The 18,545-nt window shown below is 32.9% G+C and overlaps 2 protein-coding genes across 3 annotated transcripts; both read right to left on the bottom strand.

Annotated features, from left to right (window-relative positions):
- Positions 1-253: 253 nt before the first annotated feature.
- Bm9568 (Uncharacterized protein) lies at positions 254-9,053 on the bottom strand (the record flags this gene model as incomplete). The annotated part of the gene is made up of 25 exons (XM_043075272.1): positions 254-376; positions 749-919; positions 1,176-1,310; positions 1,452-1,556; positions 1,758-1,810; positions 1,902-2,012; positions 2,209-2,336; positions 2,461-2,604; positions 2,694-2,787; positions 3,009-3,118; positions 3,981-4,102; positions 4,177-4,285; positions 4,422-4,612; positions 4,727-4,840; positions 5,003-5,161; positions 5,252-5,334; positions 5,605-5,724; positions 5,875-6,091; positions 6,343-6,514; positions 7,014-7,129; positions 7,290-7,441; positions 7,531-7,726; positions 7,858-8,041; positions 8,273-8,394; positions 8,964-9,053. The coding sequence occupies 25 exons, from the start codon at positions 9,051-9,053 to the stop codon at positions 254-256; spliced, it is 3,321 nt and encodes a 1,106-aa protein (XP_042931206.1).
- Positions 9,054-10,503: 1,450 nt separating this feature from the next.
- Bma-ags-3 (Uncharacterized protein) lies at positions 10,504-18,496 on the bottom strand (the record flags this gene model as incomplete). Of its 2 annotated transcripts, XM_043075271.1 has the most annotated exons (13): positions 10,504-10,732; positions 10,856-10,991; positions 11,342-11,734; positions 12,070-12,232; positions 13,307-13,552; positions 16,079-16,239; positions 16,431-16,534; positions 16,619-16,734; positions 17,008-17,131; positions 17,415-17,572; positions 17,914-18,049; positions 18,147-18,309; positions 18,406-18,496. In XM_043075271.1, the coding sequence occupies 13 exons, from the start codon at positions 18,494-18,496 to the stop codon at positions 10,504-10,506; spliced, it is 2,220 nt and encodes a 739-aa protein (XP_042931205.1). The 2 variants fall into 2 exon arrangements, with proteins under 2 accessions (XP_042931205.1, XP_001898079.2); XM_001898044.2 differs by lacking the exon at positions 11,342-11,734.
- Positions 18,497-18,545: the final 49 nt, after the last annotated feature.

Below are 18,545 nucleotides of genomic sequence, written 5' to 3'. Positions count from 1 at the left end.
ATTCAGTGTTTCATCCGAGAGTACACGACTTTCTGTTCATTTGCAACTTAAAAATGCCCAGGCTTCACCTCACAGTAATAATACAGATCTCAAGTAGGTGGCAACGAGGTACCTGCCAACACTTTCAAAAAGGTACCTGGTTACGCAGTCCGACAACTCATTTCAATTCATAGGCAGAATCATGGCTTCACGCTTGCGGACTTAATATACCATAAATTTAATTTACACTGCATTTTAAACAAAACCACGAAAATCAGATATCATCAAATAAAAATCTTAAGTCTGTGAAATCCTCTTCAGGATGTTCCTTTCTTCTCGGAATAGGAGGTAGTGGACGATGATGGACTGGTCTTCTGTGCTGCTCACCAACTGAAGTCTAAAATATATTGAAGTATGGCTCGGCAAAAAATAAGTGCACCGAAGAAAGCAAAGATCAGGACTAGCATTGCGATGCTTTGACCACATAATTTTTCAACATTTTGAGCATACTGAAGCAGAGGAAAATAGTCTTATCCTATTTAAGATCTTTACTTTCTTTATCTACTTGAGGTCATTCATGTTCGGATACAAAGAGATTAATAAAAATTCATTCAAGTAGGGACTCATGAAGATATTTCGAAAATGACCGATTTAGGTAAGAAAAGTTAGTACAGTTAGAAAGTAAAAGACAGTAAACAGGATTAAATAATTAACAATCAACTTAACAGCCCGAAAAATCATCTCTCAAAAGTTGTGGGAAAAAACTAGCCGCTATCACAGTTCGGAGTAATTTTTTCATGATTTCTCTTTTCATTTTTTCATTTGCAAAATCTTTGTTACACTTCATAGATGCAATCCGTCGATCCAATCTTTCTACTTCTTCTACAGAACATTCCGGTACTTGCTGCAATATCTGAGACAGACTGGAAAATCGCTCTCTCTGCAAATAAACCTTTCGTACCAAATTACAAACAAATTTTTTATGTGTCTGCGTAAAGCACGTCTAGCCATGTCTTATCAAAATCCACTAAAGATGTAGTTTTAAAATGAATGCTATATATCTGACATTCTGTCTGATATCACTCTATGCCCTTTACTTGTCTATAAAGTATTCCGGATAAATTTGAGAACTTACACCAGCAGCATATATGATATAGGCGTATACCTGTATGAGAAGTTCGAGAAAAAAAAATCACCAAAGAAGAGTAAATAAAAAAGACAAGGGATAAAAGATGAGTGACAGCCAATTCATCCGATCCATGAATTTGTAAACTCTGGATACTTTGAACAAGCATGAAGACAGCTATTCCTTCACTGCATCTTTCATTTAACTGAAAAATAAAACAGAAAAAAATTTGTTTCGGAAGATGTAGAAAATTATTTCGGGAAGCAATATTCTTTAACTCTTGCATGGAAGAATAGATAAAGAAAAAATCTTGAAAATGAAACAGTTTTAGAATTTTAAAACGAACACTTTCGGTTACATTCCTACAGACAGGTATTATTCGAACCACTGAAGTTGCATCACGATAAGTTAAGCACAAAAACACACACTCGACAATTTTTCCTATTACATCCTGAAAAAAATATTAAACTTAGCACCTAAAATATAGTTCACAGTCAAACAGAAAAACAAAGTAAAGATAATGCATGTATGAAGTTATATTTAAACTTTGAAAACAATTTTTTCAGCTTCAATACTGGGTTATTTCGATAGAAATTTCCGAACAAATTATGGATGAAAAGGCATCCAAAATATTGAATGATGAATAACAAGCCTCATCTTTCAAGAAGCAGTTTTTTATGCAGGATGCTTCCTCGATTTTGTCACCTGTAATAAAATTTTAACCAGCAACAATCAAATATTGGGAATGGGAATTTTCAGCGAAAATTAACAGTAGAATCTTTCATAAATTTCTTACCTACGTCCGAAATACCAAATAAATCCCGCAAAAGAATTGTACATTCCCGTGTTAAAATACAAGCCATATGCTCAACTAACAACTGTTCCTGAGAAGGTTCCTCATCTTCGGCTGCAAGCAATATAATTAACAGTGAGAGCTTTGAAAGGAATTATTGAATAAAGTTCAATGATAAAAGAAAATTTGAGTAACTCTTTAAATCAACAATTTCCTTCTATAGCAGAAAAGTTTTCATAAAATCAATACTATATTAATGGCTAAGAAACAGAGGAAAATAAAAAATCATTAAAGAAAGTAAAAAACTAACAGCATTCCAAAGTTGTAAGTTGCTTCCATCTACTCTGCAGTCGTTTGCTCAACTCTTCAATCACTATCAACAACAACTGCCTAACACTGTGATATGCAGCTTCCGGACATGCGCATAAAAACGGTTTCCTTGAAGAAATTTATTGTTACTAAGTTTCTGCCGTATTCATCTACCAAAATAAAAACTAAATCAACAGTTTTTGACAGTAGACGGGTTTTACAGCAATGCTCCATCCTATCAGTGTAAACATACCACGTTCTTCTTAACCAAAATCGTAAACGGAAATCTGGAATATAGGTGAGATGGCAAGAAAGAAACAATGACCAACTACCGATTTCTGAATCCGAAAACAGCTGCTTCGCTGCTTTACTTGCAAAATATCCAATTAAAGTTTGCCTGAAAAGACATCTAGCACCATGTGAAGTTTCTTGAAATACTAATACTGTTCACTAGTCAAAAGCATATGGAAAAGAGTAAAAACTTGCATTTTTTCTGTAACATCAAAAAGGAATGCACGAGCATGAGTTCCTGGATCATCAGATAAAATTCTTGCGGTTGACGACAGACATGAATCAACTGCTGAAAACTCCATTTTTGATGAAATGTTAAGAAGATGATGAATAAAAAGAGTGGAATGAATAAAGCGAAGAATAAATGGACAATACACTAATGCAGAAAAAGCAAGCTATGTTAACTCCACAAAGAAAGGACCAAAAATCCAAATTTTTGCTAATTAGAAAATGTTTTCATATAAATTATTTACCCTAAGAAAGCAACTATCCAAAAAAGAAAAGCCTCACATGTCAATAATTGTTGTCGTTCACTGCTGGTAATTTCAAAAATGGATATGGGTCCATACGACATATGTATAACACTCGCATTTTTCGGATCGTACAACGAGTTTAAACGTCTGAAACAGAAAAGAAATAAGGAATTAAACGTTATTGACAAACGATAACGACACATTTTGATGTAAAGAACGTATATAAGATAGTAACAATGACTAAATTCAAAATTACGCACGAATTTAAATATGCAAAAAATTCAGCAAGCAAAGCAACATCTTTTCAGATGAAACCTTTTTATGAATCAACTAACGAAAACTGTATTTTTGGTGGCACTGTTTTAAAGGTGATAAAAAAAGAAAGAAAAAAAAAATAAAAAATGAGAACAACAGAGAGAGAATGTAAAATGCTGCTTCAGTTAAAAATAATCAGTTGAGGTTCAAATTAAGTTTTAAATAAACTGAGTGGGTAATGATGCAACCAATGTTGAAATGATAAGTTAGGTTTGTGAAAGAATCTTCCCGGCTTCTTGTTTTTGCTGGATGTGAATTTATGAAAAAAATTAAATACCAACTGCCGTTAGTCTATTCATTACGCTTACTTATTCATATTTTTGTGAGTCACAAGACCAATTAAAAATTGCGAGAAACATATCACAACAATCATTGTAAAAGGTATAGCTTGCAAAAAAAAAGAAAAGTGATTTAGGGTGTTGGCAAGCTCAAAGCTCAACCTTATGCTTCAGTTATTCACAAAAGATGAGTGCTGTCAGTATTCTGAAATATAACTTTCTCTGATATATTTCTGTAGACTAAAACCACTTCAAATTTTTGTGCGACCCTGATCCATATTCAGATAGTTTTAAACGAAAGAGAGATACTTCTTTATTGAAACACCATATAATTCACAACCAATGATTAATAATTAAAATCTTAGTTGCCAAGTTTAGTAGTCGAGCTAAAGAAATTATCATTTAGAGAAACTTACTTTACTAATAAAAATATTGCTGGTAAAACTGGTCGGAAAGCACTGTAGGCGGGATGAAAAGGAGGGGCGATCGATTGAGTTTGTGCCATTATTCCTTCAAGAGTCGATAAATGTGCTCGAAACTGCAATCTGAGAATTAAAACTGGAAAAAAAAGCGGCATTCAATATAATCAGGATAAATATGGGTAAAAATAACCCTTCGACGATTGAGCATGAAAGACGATTTTGCTGCTTCTGCAACATTTGCTGGTGCAGGAGAAGTGAAACCAAAAAAAGACAGGAATGCTATATCGCTTTGGAAAACCCTGCAAGTGATTTTCTGCATTTCTAGTAAGCTTGATAAATAAAAATAAAAAAAAAGGAAATTATTTCGAGAAAGTGAAAATTAAAATAATGGTAAAAAAAACATTGAGAAAAATTTTCAGATCAACTAACACTTACTCCTGAATTTCAGTTTGAAGGAAATAATGCAAAGAGTCAGACAAAGCACTGGACAGGAAATTATTCTGCGTCGCAAAATCTACACAAAGATTGCTTAATGCAGCAATTATTTGCATACAAGAAGCTAACTGCATCAATGATAAAAAGGGGCGTATCGAAAGACAAAATTCCAGAATGGTTCCCGCTTGTCCCTGCAACAATGAAATCAAGAAGTATGATGACAATGATGATAATTCGGAATTAATGTAAAATGAATAAAAGCAGCTGGAATAATTATCAGTTGTGTAACCTTGAAATGTTCAAACCTTGATGTCGTCAGCAAAAATAGTGACTATCCTCAATAATAAAGCTATACAGTGTCTCTTGACAGATTTCTCATCAATATCATCATCCACGTGATCACTCAAAGGTCGCCGTAACTAAAAGCGTTCAATAAGTGATCCTTATGACAAAACTTCATTACTATGTAGTTCATTAACATTTTTGTCCTTTACTCACTGATTTTATATTTATCAATGAGACAGCTAATTTCACTAAATCTCTTTTGCATCGGTAGTGATTTATATGTAATGAAAGACTACCTGAGATAGAAGAGAAACAAGTAATTGTGGATACCTTCCAACAGTAACCAACAGGGTCGAAAGCATAGATAATAAGTTGTTCATCAATAACGGTGAAGTACATTTTGCCATTAATATCAGCATCCCATCAAATAATAAACTTAATCTTTTGTAACTGTCCTAAACAAAATTAATTTAATGAAATTTCTGTATCCGAAACCATTAGACAAAGAAGTGGAGCACAAAGAAATTGGAAGTTAAACAACGTACAGGATTCAATAGCTTTCTGCTGTGACATTCCCATAAAACAAGTTTCGAAAAACGCTGCATTGCATCCCATTCGGTTTGTCTCACTGAAGATCACATAATTTTTCTATGATATATTTTCAGTAACAACTGGAGTTAATTCAAGGTAGAGACATAGTTGCAGTTCCACCCAGAGGACAAAGAACACTAAATGATTGCTAATAGTCTTGCAATAGTAAGATAAGTAAAACACCGTCCACGTTCAGAATTGTCCCAAAACTTTATGTGAATGAAAACTGAACGGCACATTAAATATGGAACAAAAGCTATATCTCTTTAATGTGAAAGTAAAATAACAACAGAAATAATAAGTAGACCTAGATCTGGACATATTAGGCATCGACTGATAAACCATTTTTCAACAATACTGATAAGCAAGCCGACATGCTTTTCAGTGCAACAAGAACGAATAACTTTCAAACAACGGTCGCGAAATTCTGAAAAGAAGAAATTTTACTATCCACGTAACTGAACTTTTATGCCCCATGATTTTTCGCTGTACATCGGTTACTTTTTTATTGTCTTTAGAATATTAAGGAATCAATGAGCAAATCAATAAGCATAATTATTGATAAAACTGTACTCACGCGTAAACTCATGGGAGAAATCATTATCGTCATCGTAATCATGTTGTGAGAAGCGACAAGTTTCATGGCCATTCTGAGACGGATATCCGACTTTTTCCAATGAATTAGGTGTAGAAATGATCACACGACAAATGCATTCATTGAATATTTCGTCATCTCCAATTTTCTCGTGATTTATTAATGAAGCAAATACAGCAACTGCTTCATTTCGTAAATACTGTAACAAGTCCTCCATTTTTTAAAGACTTTTCTTGTTTTAAGAAGCTTCGAGTTATTTTACGAAGAAGCAAATTTGGATATCTAAGCATTCTTCGAATTCATTAATCTAATATATATGGCAATTAAAATTAGGCGTCATTGAACATCACGTTACATTACTACAGGAAATAACTTAAGAATCCTGTCAGAAACTGAATTATTATTTATACTATAAATTGATTTATTAAAAAATGAGTTTTAATAACTTACTACTGATGGATGTGAAAAGAATGCTTCGATAGCAGCTAGATACATGCCAAAATTGGGCGGTCGTTGGGTACAAACATCCGCCAGATGAATTCCCAATGCGGATAAAACATTGCAAAGAGTTTTTAGAAAACGATAATGTTCCACATTACCAGCACCAACACTTGCTGCTTGGCTAAAAACTTGCGTACAAAAAATAAATATTTATTTGTTTAAAATCTGCTACCCATAAAGAATCTAAGTATATTAAATTGAGAAATATGTTTCTACCTGCAGTTATTAAGAACAAGAAGTACATTTAAAAGATGAAAACTTATTATGTAAAACCACATTACTATTTTGGAACTTGGAATGGCTTGATGGTCTTGACGGACCTAGTATGAAACATAAGTGCCCTTGCGCTATCTCTCGAAATAGCATCATGTTTACTTTTGTTCCTAGCAAATTACATTTCATAGGAGATAGTTCAGAAGATGAATAACTTACACATAAAATTGTGGTTACACTTTGTTTCAACTTAAACTTATCGCAGTATTAATGGTTAAACCGTCTATCCTTAGAACTGAGTGTACAACGCAAATTTTCATTTTCTAAATCATTCTCTAAAACAAGAAGAACCCTATGTATCCGATAAGAAGTAGCAAATACATCATGGCATTATTAGATAAACATACTTAGCAGCTCTAAGAATTGATCGCATTGGAACATCACCGAAGAGAGCAAAAACCACAAGATTTTCTTCATTTTTTGCTTGCTTTCGTGAAGCTAACCTCCATAAACACTTCGCCGCCTGAAAATGAAGTTCATTTCACAAATTCATTTTGTACCAAAACACTGTTGAGGGCAAATTAATGAAAATCTTTAATCTACACATTAAAAACTTTCACTATTTTCTTTTTGTTAAAGCAACGCAATAATTGAGATTTTAATGTCAAAAAATATTTTCAAACCACTTCATATATGCAATGCTGAGGCGTGTCAAGGAATGAACAAACTGTATATAACAAATCATTGATATAAGGTTCTAAAACATTAGCTGGTAGCCATTCAACAAGTTCACCGAACAAATCCAAAGCGGAACGGACCAAGGAATAAGATTCGTCTGAAACAAGAAAAAAATCACATAAATAAAACAGTTCCAATTGATTTATAATCGAGTAATACCAAAACAGTAACAAGGTTACTAAATACCTGTTATTTCGACAGAACATTCACGCAAGGCAAGATGAATAATATGAAGTATACGTGGTACATTAGAGGCAATAGCATTGTTAAGATCTTTCCTTCTGGAAATGTTTTCAACAGTTACCAAAGTGACAACGTTTTCGACCAAAAGCTGCAGTGTGATAAATGGAATTTGAGCATGGGTTGCCGATACAGAAGCAATCTAAAATTACATGCAACAAACACTACAGTCACTTAGTGACTAAATTGTAATAAACAAACAATTTCAAACTTGAACGCGACGGTAACAAAAAAAATCCCGAATACATTATTTGTAGATAATACAAAACTGACATCTTCAAGTTGATCAAAAAGTTCCGGCCAATTCTGAGGCCATTCATGCTCCATCATTAAGACGACACATCGTGCTGCAGCACACCTCAGTTCATTCCGCAGCATGGCATCCGATTTCATTGCAGCAAAACAGGTACATCGAATGGTAAAGCGTGATTGTTCATCTATCACTAACCATTTAAATCTGAAGCAATCTGAGAAAATTTAATATAATTTTCCTTCTGCATTTGGAAAAATGATAGATCCCCAGTAGGTAAATGAAATTCATATACTTCAATATAGTTGTAGTTATCCTTGCTATGATACATGCTATCTCCATATAATTCAACAATAAACCCAAGAAAGCACCAAAACTTCATTTCGTAAACATTGGAAAAATTGGTTAGCCATTTGACAGTAACTGTATAAAATTTACTTAATGATATGTTCGAGAAAATTCCAGCCTGTTCGAGCAAGAATGAGATCCTTCTTCGAGATCAGTGCATAGGCAATCTGTTCTACATCAGCAGGAGATAATTCTTTTGCTGACTCGATAACCTTTAATAATAACAAAGACTCGACGACTTGGAATAAGATATTTCCATATGAACGCACTGCATTATTTGGTAATATGTGTGAAAATTATATGTGCTCATTCAACCCCGATTTGTTGGCTAACCGAAAAATGATATTCTAATTTTGTTTATAATCTCAACAAGCTTGTACTCAGGAATAATTAAAAGTTTCGTCATTTTTCTACTCATAAAAAGAAAAATAATCATTGTTCGAGAAACTGAGAAGGAATCTATTTCTGTAGCATTGCGAGGACACTAAAGTCACTAATTTGCTTTTTCGGTTTACCACTTCTTTCTCATTTTATAACTGAAAATTATTTAGAAAGTAACTTGAAGAACCAGTATCTTTATGCACCCTAGTTAAAAACACTATTTATGAAATCCGTTACTTCGTTTTCAGCTTTATCACTCATCAATTAGAGTTTTTTTTTTTTTTTTTTTTTACAATCCAGATGAAAGTTTTCCGATTTCATATAACGCGTGAAATACCAGTACATCGTTAGGTAGCGAGGCAATACAAACAGTGTGTAACAGTGAAGAGTGCTGACTCACCTGAGATGCAGCTGCTCGTCGTTCGTTACTAACAGTAGTATTGTAAATAGCCTCCAACGCATTTCCGATTACGTTCAGTCTGTCTTCCATGGTTATAAACACAACTGAAATAATCTACGAAACACAATCCATCCACTTCTCTCCTAATATTGTATTTCACACAGCTAAATCAGAAGTTCATTACATACAAGGGTAAAGATGTTTTCCGGACAACACATCCTCATAAAAATCTCATCCATGAAGCACACCTGACAAAACTTTAATAGAATGGATGGACTGTATGGAAGAATGTACCGACAACATCGCTCCCGGAACTCGAATATCGATCAGATTGATATAATTCTTTTTGTTTTCTACCTCTTGGGGTGCTGATTTTTTATGTTGTTTACATTTAATTCCTCCAGACCCCAACAATTCCCGTCAATGTACTTTAAGACAAACAACACTTGCTAAAAATACGGACGAGGCGCATATTTGAATCTTAACTTGCATTCTACTTTATTCCCGCTGCTCCTCCTTCCACTTCTTATAGCGGTATTGTCCGTTTTGTTGCAGCTCTACTCCCGACCCGGGTTAGGAATCCAATCTGTAACATCCAAAACTTTGCTCTAAATTAAAGTTCGGTTTTGTATTGAAGTATAATAATATAAAGGGTCGCTCACGTCTCGTAAGAAAAAGAAACAGAAAGAGGAAACACAGATGTTTCCCATCAAAATCAGTTCATTATGCATGAAATATTTGTCTTACTGAATCAATTTCACAGAAACAACTATAACTGGTAATCATTATTTTAATATCCACGGTCTTTAGCAGTCATTGATACAATAAGTAGTAGTACTATTGGCACACTTTAAAAGCAACGACCGTATTAATGCATATTGATACTTCTTCATAGTCACAAGAAACAAAAAAATCCACAGCACAACATTTCAAACAAAACGGCAACGACAAATTGCAGTTGGTGTAAAAAGTGAAGGAGCATTCATCAGCATGTAAACACATTTAGTAAAACGCATATTTATTCTATTAGAATAATCTGTCTTAACACGAAACAAATAATTAGAAAGATTAAATCCAAGATTCAACTACAAAAAATGAAGAGGAGCAACCGAAATCAGTATAAGTATTTTACTAAACTCAATCATGAAAATTTAAAGTTATAATTCGAATATCCAAATCTGGATGCACAAGCAGTGCAAGTTGCCTTATCGTAAAAAAGTCACAAAGACTATGAAACAACCACACAATTAATAAATGTTAACGACTTTTGTCTTGACTTCATCTCAAATGTTTTTTATCAATCCTCATCTTGAACTACTTACGAAAATAACGAAAGAAGCCAAGCAGAAGAAAAAATGCATGATATTTCAATAAAAAGGACTGAGAAACTTTAAAAAGCACTTATTCCTTTAAGCTATCCTATAAAAAACACATTTCTGAGGAAAAATTAGATCATTTTTTTCTGTCGAAAAACTGTAGGGGAACAATGAAAGCTATAAAAAAAAAATAAATCTAAAAAAATATGCAATTTTATAGTTAATCAATTTTGTGAAGCTGAAGTGAGCACAGCACGTTGAGTTTCGATACGTCCTTTTTGCATTGACATAACTATCCGCGAGACGTCTTCAGCTGGTATGGTCCGTGGTAGTTCACTTCGCTGCTCATCCAATCGATCCCTCTGACTCCGAATTACCATCTCGTATAAGCTACCAGCATCTTCCAATCGTGACCGTTCCACATGTGATGGTGAAAGTGTTGACTGCTCCATACTATAATTTTATTAACCATTACAGTTTACCTATATAGTAAATTGAACTTCTTGAAAGGTCTGTAACATCAAGTCGATAGAATATAATGCATATACAGAGCCAAAACAAGCAAATTAAACTCACTTATCATTACTCTCTTCGACTTCTCCGCTAACTGGTAATAATATTGGTTCCGATTGAACATTCAGATGCGCCCGCTGTTCTTCCATTCGACGACCTTGCAAACTAGCTATTAAATCAAGCATTCCTTCAGCACCATCTATAATACACAGGCAGCATAAAGTGAACCAACTGTTGTAGTTCATAAAACTTGGAAAGTTTCAGAATATTTAAAATTTTGTTTTTCCTAAAACACTTCATGTATATGCACTTAACAAAATCAAAACAAAGTACTCTCACGGCAAAAAAACACCCTATTGCTAATTTTCTTCAATAAACAACAAAAAGAAAAGAAAATTCTGTGTATGAAATTGTCAAAAACAAAAATTCTGTAAGTGCTACAAAACCAAAAACTAAGTGAATAGCCATATACCGAAACAGAATTGAACATGCATAACATGAGGTTGAATATAAACCAGAAAACGCAGAACTAGAGCGGAAATGACCAACTTTTTTGTCTCGAAGAGATGGAATTCGGCAAAGTTACATGGTTACAACGAGCTCGGTTTCGAGGTGGTGCAACCGGAATCCGAAATTCCGGCGGTTCGGTGGTCCGCAAGGTGCCAGACTGCACAATTGCATCATTACTGCCATCTACGGCATTCTGTGCTACTACATCTTGTGAGGAAGAGCGTGATGTTGATGCGCATATTGCAGATGATTTGTTATCACCGCTATCGCCAACTAATTGTTGCTTCACAGAAGAAACATCAGTTCGAGGTGTCGAAGTTGTGGAAGGGAAAAATGATGCAGACATTAGTAAGCTTTGCCGTTTTGCTGCTTTTCCAACACGTCCAAAAAGTGCCGATATTCGATTTCTTCGCCCAAAACGTGCCTCGGCTTCTAACAAAAAACACAAAATTCAAAGAAGCATGTAAATCACACTGCAAACAGAAACACACGAGCAACCTTACAGGGAAGTATATAAAATGTGAAAATAATCTTTAGTACTTTATTCATATTAAAAGGAACAAACAAAAGTCATCTAATCTATCCACAACCACAACAACATATGCGCAACAAAATGAACAAAAGATTGGAAGCGGGAAATAAAAAGTTGAACAAAAAGTAAAATCCCGATTCTACCCTTTATTAATTCCATAAATATGGAAATACGGTAAATCTTTGTTAATAAGTTGAAATCAGTGTTTTCACCATATCATTTGAAAAAGTTCAACCTGGATTACAAGCAATTGTATCCGACTGTCGAGTAACATTCTTTGAATGGTTTGTTAAGTCGCTCAGTATAATAGGATCACAGCGCTGGTCGTTAAGTCGTTTTGACTGTAACCGTGAAACCATTTCAAAGAAATCATCGTTGTAGGTAGTAAAATGAATCGGCTGAAACACAGTTTATATATATATATATATATATATATATATATATTTATATATATTACAGTTTATATATTTTTTTTCAGCATAAAACAAATCTGTATGCAAAAATAATCCAGTAAATAGATAAAAACTAAAAACTAAAAAAAAAACATTAAAGTTAAGTTAAATAAGAACCGTTTTCTTGTGCATATATTACTCTTTTATAGCAAGGAAAGGAATAAATACCTACAACAAACTAAGTTATTCCTGATTTGATCCCAGTAATATTTAAGTTATAATATATCGCCTCATGAAGTAACCAAACCTCAATGATTTACATTAATTAAACTTTAGTTAACGGAAAAAGAAGTTATCCTTGATAAATTTATTATTGGAATTTGGCATTATAGCTACTAAATTAATTTTTGCATATATCTAATTTAACTAAATATTTATGCAAATAACACATTTGCTAATGACTGATAATCTATAAAATATGTTTCCACTATTAATTCGCGAATAAAGATACCAATATATAATAATCAATATATTTCAGAAAAAAAATTTAAGCTACAACTCATATATAAGTGGAAACGATAAATACTGCGGGTTTATGGTATGCTTTAACAAAATGTGGAGAAAGAGAGAGCATGTGCTGCGTTATGACGAAACAAAAGCGATATAAAGAAATGAACATTTCAAAATCGAGCTATTCACAACTTCTGGTCATAACGGTTGGTGAAGTTCCTTAAGTGATTTCCAGGACATTTCTCCTACATGAACAAAAAAAATAGATTTTCGTAATCCATGTCTGCATCATACTGATACTATATCTTATTAAAATATGCAAAGAAAACAAGATTTATGAAAATTGAATAAACAAGTACCCTGAACCATTACAAAGAACAAAACCATTTTACTCGAATTCAAAAAATGACATTACTGCTTCGTTAAAGTGCATTTTAACTTACACAGCAAAATCTTAATCATTTCTAGCTCTCGTAATCTTACCTCCTATAACTGACATCAAATTTGCTAACATAACATAATTAAAATAAATTTAATATTTCTCACTATTTTGGCATTAAAAAAAAATACCTGTTTATCGATAGCTGTTGTTGAAACATTAAGTAGGTCACGTGTAACGCCAGAGTTCACAGTCAACTCCGATTCACAGAGTAGTTTTTTTAAAAATGCATTCAAGTCTAATGCACTATGCGGTTCGGGATCACCGGATGAATCCATTTCTAAATCGTTAACTTCCTTTATTGGCCATTTCTTTACTGATTTAAACAAATCTTCTAGCGAATTACGCACACTTTCCTCACTCCCTTGATCGCCCATCTGCAATTTTATAAAAATTTCAACACCTAATATAATGTTGATTCCACAATCTGCACACACGACTACTTATCTGTATTTCCCATGAAGAGATGCCCAATTTCCTTTTTATTGGATTTATTAGTTATCCATATCAACGTCAAATAGGGATAATAAAATCCATCTACTCACGCTTATGTGGATGTTATTTCTAGAAACAGGGACAAGTTTGCATAATAATATGACACAAACATTTTGATTTGGAGAAAAAAGAAATTAATATAAAAAGAAATCCATCATTCAAGTAAAAGAAAAAACTAACTAATTTGAAGATCAGTTGAGGAACCAGATTTATTATAAAACGCTTTTTTTTTTTAAATATTTTTTAATCAAACTTAAACAGAGTAAAAAAAAAAATCCAAAGAAACCATATTCAAAATTAACTCAGACCCGAAAAATTTTATTACTTTTTTATATGTTTAAAAGATGCTAAAACTACAGTGCAGTGAACTGAAATACTAAAAAGCATGCAAAAGAATGTTAAAAGATTTTCAAGCCAAAAATATTTTTGTGAAATAGCTAAAAAATTCAGTTGTAATCCGAGAATGAAAAGTGTTCCAGTTTTATGAAATAACACGACTCTCTTTCTGAAATCGCTAACTAAATAATTTCATCTTTATAAACAAACATGAGTTATTCGTTTTTCGATTTGGTAAAAACATAAGTTCATCAAAAAAGAGTGATGACAGGGTGCTATCTCTTTTACGAAATTTTAGAAGAAATATTGCTGTATGGGACTACTCGGTTACGTACTGGCTAGTTAGAAATTCAGTAGTAGTCGAAAATACTACATAACGGTTTGGAATCAAAACAAACAAATATTAAGATAAACGACGAATACAATTTGAAGAATCCAATTTAATAAAGAAGAAGGAAAGTTAAGAGTCAATTACGACAAAATAGAATAGAGTATGAAACTGTATTTCTATTTATTTTTGGAAATCAAGGATTTTATGCATGCCCATGAAATTCATTTAGGTTATAAGCAAAGTACAATTGTAACATCGAATAGGAAGGATTTATTAATTATTGCACTGGAAAAGCACCTACAAGGATCTGCAATTTGTCTAAAATGTGAGCACTACTAAGCACTATTATTATATAACTTATATCTGTTAAAACAGCTTGATATATGAAATTTCTCTGAATATTCATCATACAAAAATTCTTCATAAGTCTACTGAATATAACAAAATGAACTAGTTCAGAGAAAAATGTTCAAAGAACTTCGATATTAGTGAGTGATTCAATTTATCGTCTCCATTATCATGCTCGAGTTTTATAAGTTAATATTTGGTAACCTCATTCTACATATTTTAAGGAAAAACAATTAAATATTACGACGTTCCCTAAGAATAATATTACACTAAAAGCCATGAGGTTATAAAAATGAACAAAAGAACACACACAGACTAGTACTGTGACAGTTATATAAAACCGTTCAAAGAGTGACTTCGTGGACGAACTAGCTGAAGCTTACTTTCTGTGAATCAAAAGCAACTTAATATTTGGTAATATATTAGAAAACTGTTGAGATCAAAATTTAGAATTAAAAAAAACTTTTACTTCGAAAATTCAGAAAGAATCAATAACTACTAAAGATAGTTGTGTTCATACTAACCCCTGCTTAGTTAGTTAGTGGAAAAATCAAATCATTAAATTCAATAAGTTGGAATACCTCGTAACTCATCGTTGTATTACATCTAATGAACCATTCATCAAATAAAATACTCTAAATTCAATTTAATTTAGAAAAATGGTATCGAGAATAACGTATGACCGTTACGATCATTTCTAAAGAAATACTATTTTATCATTGCTGGTCCCTTCTTATGTCCTAATTATCTATTCATAAAAACAACTAAAATATTTCATATTAATATTTTTGGAGAGAACCGAGAATCTCATTTATGGTGAAATGTTATTTGAGCATACAAGGCTCCAATCTTCAGTTCTCTTGATTAGGTTTAAAATGCGTCTATTTTATTCAACCTACCGAAAACAATACGATAACAGCAAAAAAAGAAAAAAATAAAGAAATTATATTTTTAATTGGAAAAAAAAATCAGTCATAACAAAAAGATATAACTTTGCAATTTGCTTTATCCAAAATTCAGCGTAAATATTTGAGAATATTTACTCAAAAAATTCTCAGCATGAAATTATTTGTGTTGCAGAAAAAATTACCACGTTAAAGATGTTTACTGAGAATTTACGGAGAAAGACTTCGAAGAAATGGGCTGAAGACACAACATCATTTACAACCTTGTAGGACCACCCATGCAAACATGGCTAATTAATAAATAAGCAATCGACAAACACTTGTAAAATTTAAAATAAAATCACAACTAAATGATTATGTACGTATGTTAAGAAATTCAAATAAGTCCTGAGAGTGTTATCTCAATCTAATAATATACGAATAGTTTTCTAATAATCAGGAGTTCGCAAAAATTTCGACTGCATTGATAAATAATACACAAAATGAACCTCAATTGATATTTGTCCTTGCAATGCATAAAAATAAACAGCCTTTCCCACCATTCCTTGTTTTCGAAAATCTGTTGCCAGCGCCGCACATGCACGCGATTCCGCAGCACGATCACCCAAATCTCTGGCAAGTTTTAAATATCGGATGTGATATTCTATTGCTGAAATGCTGTCAACTATTCACTAACAACTAACAATTTATAAAGAAAAAATTAACTCTTAATTGTAAACAAACAGAATTTTTTATTATCCCACGTTATGACACCAACAATAGAAAAAAAAAAAAAAAACAAAAATCTATAATGATCTATATTTGCAGGCACATCTTTTCAAGATGAATATTTAGACAAACCTGTTACATGATCACCACATATAGCAGCACCATTACCGACATTGAAACAGCACTGTGCTTCTGTTACTTCATCATGCAGTTCCACTGCGACTGATAGCGCCAAACTAAAGAATTTTTGCTACAGTAGTGGTAACAACGGAGATAATTATGAATAAAAGAAATGAACATTTAAAAAATAAAAAAATTACCGATAATATTCTAAAGCCTTCGCCGTCTCTGAAAGGAAAATATGAGCATTTCCAAGATTTGTATAGGCTCGTCGCATTGCTGCACGGTCACCATACTGTCGAGCAATGTCTAGCCGCTGAAAGATATTTTACTCGGTAAAAGATCTAAAATGTTTCATTTATTTGCTTTATGCTATTTTTTATATAGATTTTTTATTCCATGTTATGAAAATTACGAAATTACGAAAATTAGTAATAATAAAGTAACCAAAAAATGATTCCCTTTACTGGTAGATTATACATATTGGAAAAAATTAGATCATTGAATACGATCGAATTTTTTTTTGCATGCAGACAACCGCAATTACAAGCTAATAATACTAACACACACTTTTGAATGATATGCTTACTTTATTGTGGTAATAAACAGCAGTTGCATAATCACCCAACATATAATAACTGTTACCGATATTGCCATACGTTCTACCACATGCAACGAAATCTTTCATATTCTCGACTATGTGAAGATTTTGCCTGGAATAGAACTATTTGACAAATCAATTTTTTCTTTTGCTACTAAAGAAAAATGTGCATGAATTCTAGTGTTGTCAAGATCAAATTTCAGTTTTTTTTTTTTTTTGTTAAATTAGGTGTAAAATGCAAGCAAGACCTCCATATCGACAAACACTACACTTATGACTAAAAGAAATGCACAGGAAAATATGGAGCAGGTGATACGTCTAACATTAAGTAACAAGTAGACTTCCACAATAGAGTCTTCATTTACACACACCAGCTCAATGCAACAAATGTTTACAAATAACAATTTATAGCTGCTTGAAGTTGTGAAGTTGCTGTCATATCGCTAGCCGTAAGAAGCCCAGACTTATCAAGAGGTTCCGATGCATGGATTATTGTCTTCGCACGGCAGTGATAAACAGAGGCCACATTATAAAGAGCTCCAGCCTCACATTCCTACAAAGAATCTTGGTAAATGAAAACCATAAAAGTGTAAAAAAAAACCCTACAAAATTTACTTTTGTGTTATATACAAGCGACCAAAAAAAAAACCATTGCTTATTCTGTCAAAATGAACAAAGAATAAACAAATGCAATCTACAAAATCGAAAAATCATGCGGTATATATATCAGTTGCTCTAAAATCACACAACCATTATTATCATTATGACAAAAAAGTAGTCGGTGCTAAACATCGAAACAAAACCCAACATAGACTGATTCAGTAACTACAGAAACATGAAGACTTTGTAAATCGAGGAAACTATTTACTGTGTTGAAAGCAATGTCGCACTTACTTTATCATTGAGCTCCTGTGCTAGTCGTAAATGTGCAACCGCATGCTCGTAAGCACTATCGAAATTACCCAATGCTTTATAGGTGTTTGCTATATTTCCATGAGCCTTTGCAAGCCCAGAACGATCATTGAGCAATCTAGAAATGGTAACAGCATGAATGTGCATGAAACTCATAACGTGAAGATTTTGTTGTGTGCTATAGATGAAGCTAAAAGAAATGTTATTATCTGTACTTTGCAGTTTCCAAATCATGTCGATGGTATTCGAGTGCTTTATCGAAAATGCGCAATACAAAGTAAGCATTTCCAAGTTGTGAATAAATTGCAGACAATGCTTCTAAACTGCGTCCTCCTAGGTTGATTTTTTTTTTCAATGCCATTTCCAAGTATTTAATCCCTATAAAGTAGAAAATGAGGATAAAGACACAACACAAGATTTGCTCAGTCAGGATGGAAGTATGGTGCAGATGGCAATATAAAAACACATTCAAACCTGCTTTCATGCTGTTCTCGCGGCATAACCGCTCACCTTCTTGGGCAAGCGCCAAGGCATCCATACCTTCCACCGCTAGCGGTACGCTCATCTGTACACCTTTCTGTACGCCTTGAGATTATAGCTTCACCTATTCTGAA

The sequence above is a fragment of the Brugia malayi genome (assembly GCF_000002995.4).
Source record: "Brugia malayi strain FR3 genome assembly, contig: Bm_v4_ChrX_scaffold_001, whole genome shotgun sequence".
NCBI lineage: Eukaryota > Metazoa > Nematoda > Chromadorea > Rhabditida > Onchocercidae > Brugia > Brugia malayi.
The sequence above is the reverse complement of the archived record's forward strand: the minus strand, read 5'-3'. Positions and strand labels throughout refer to the sequence as shown.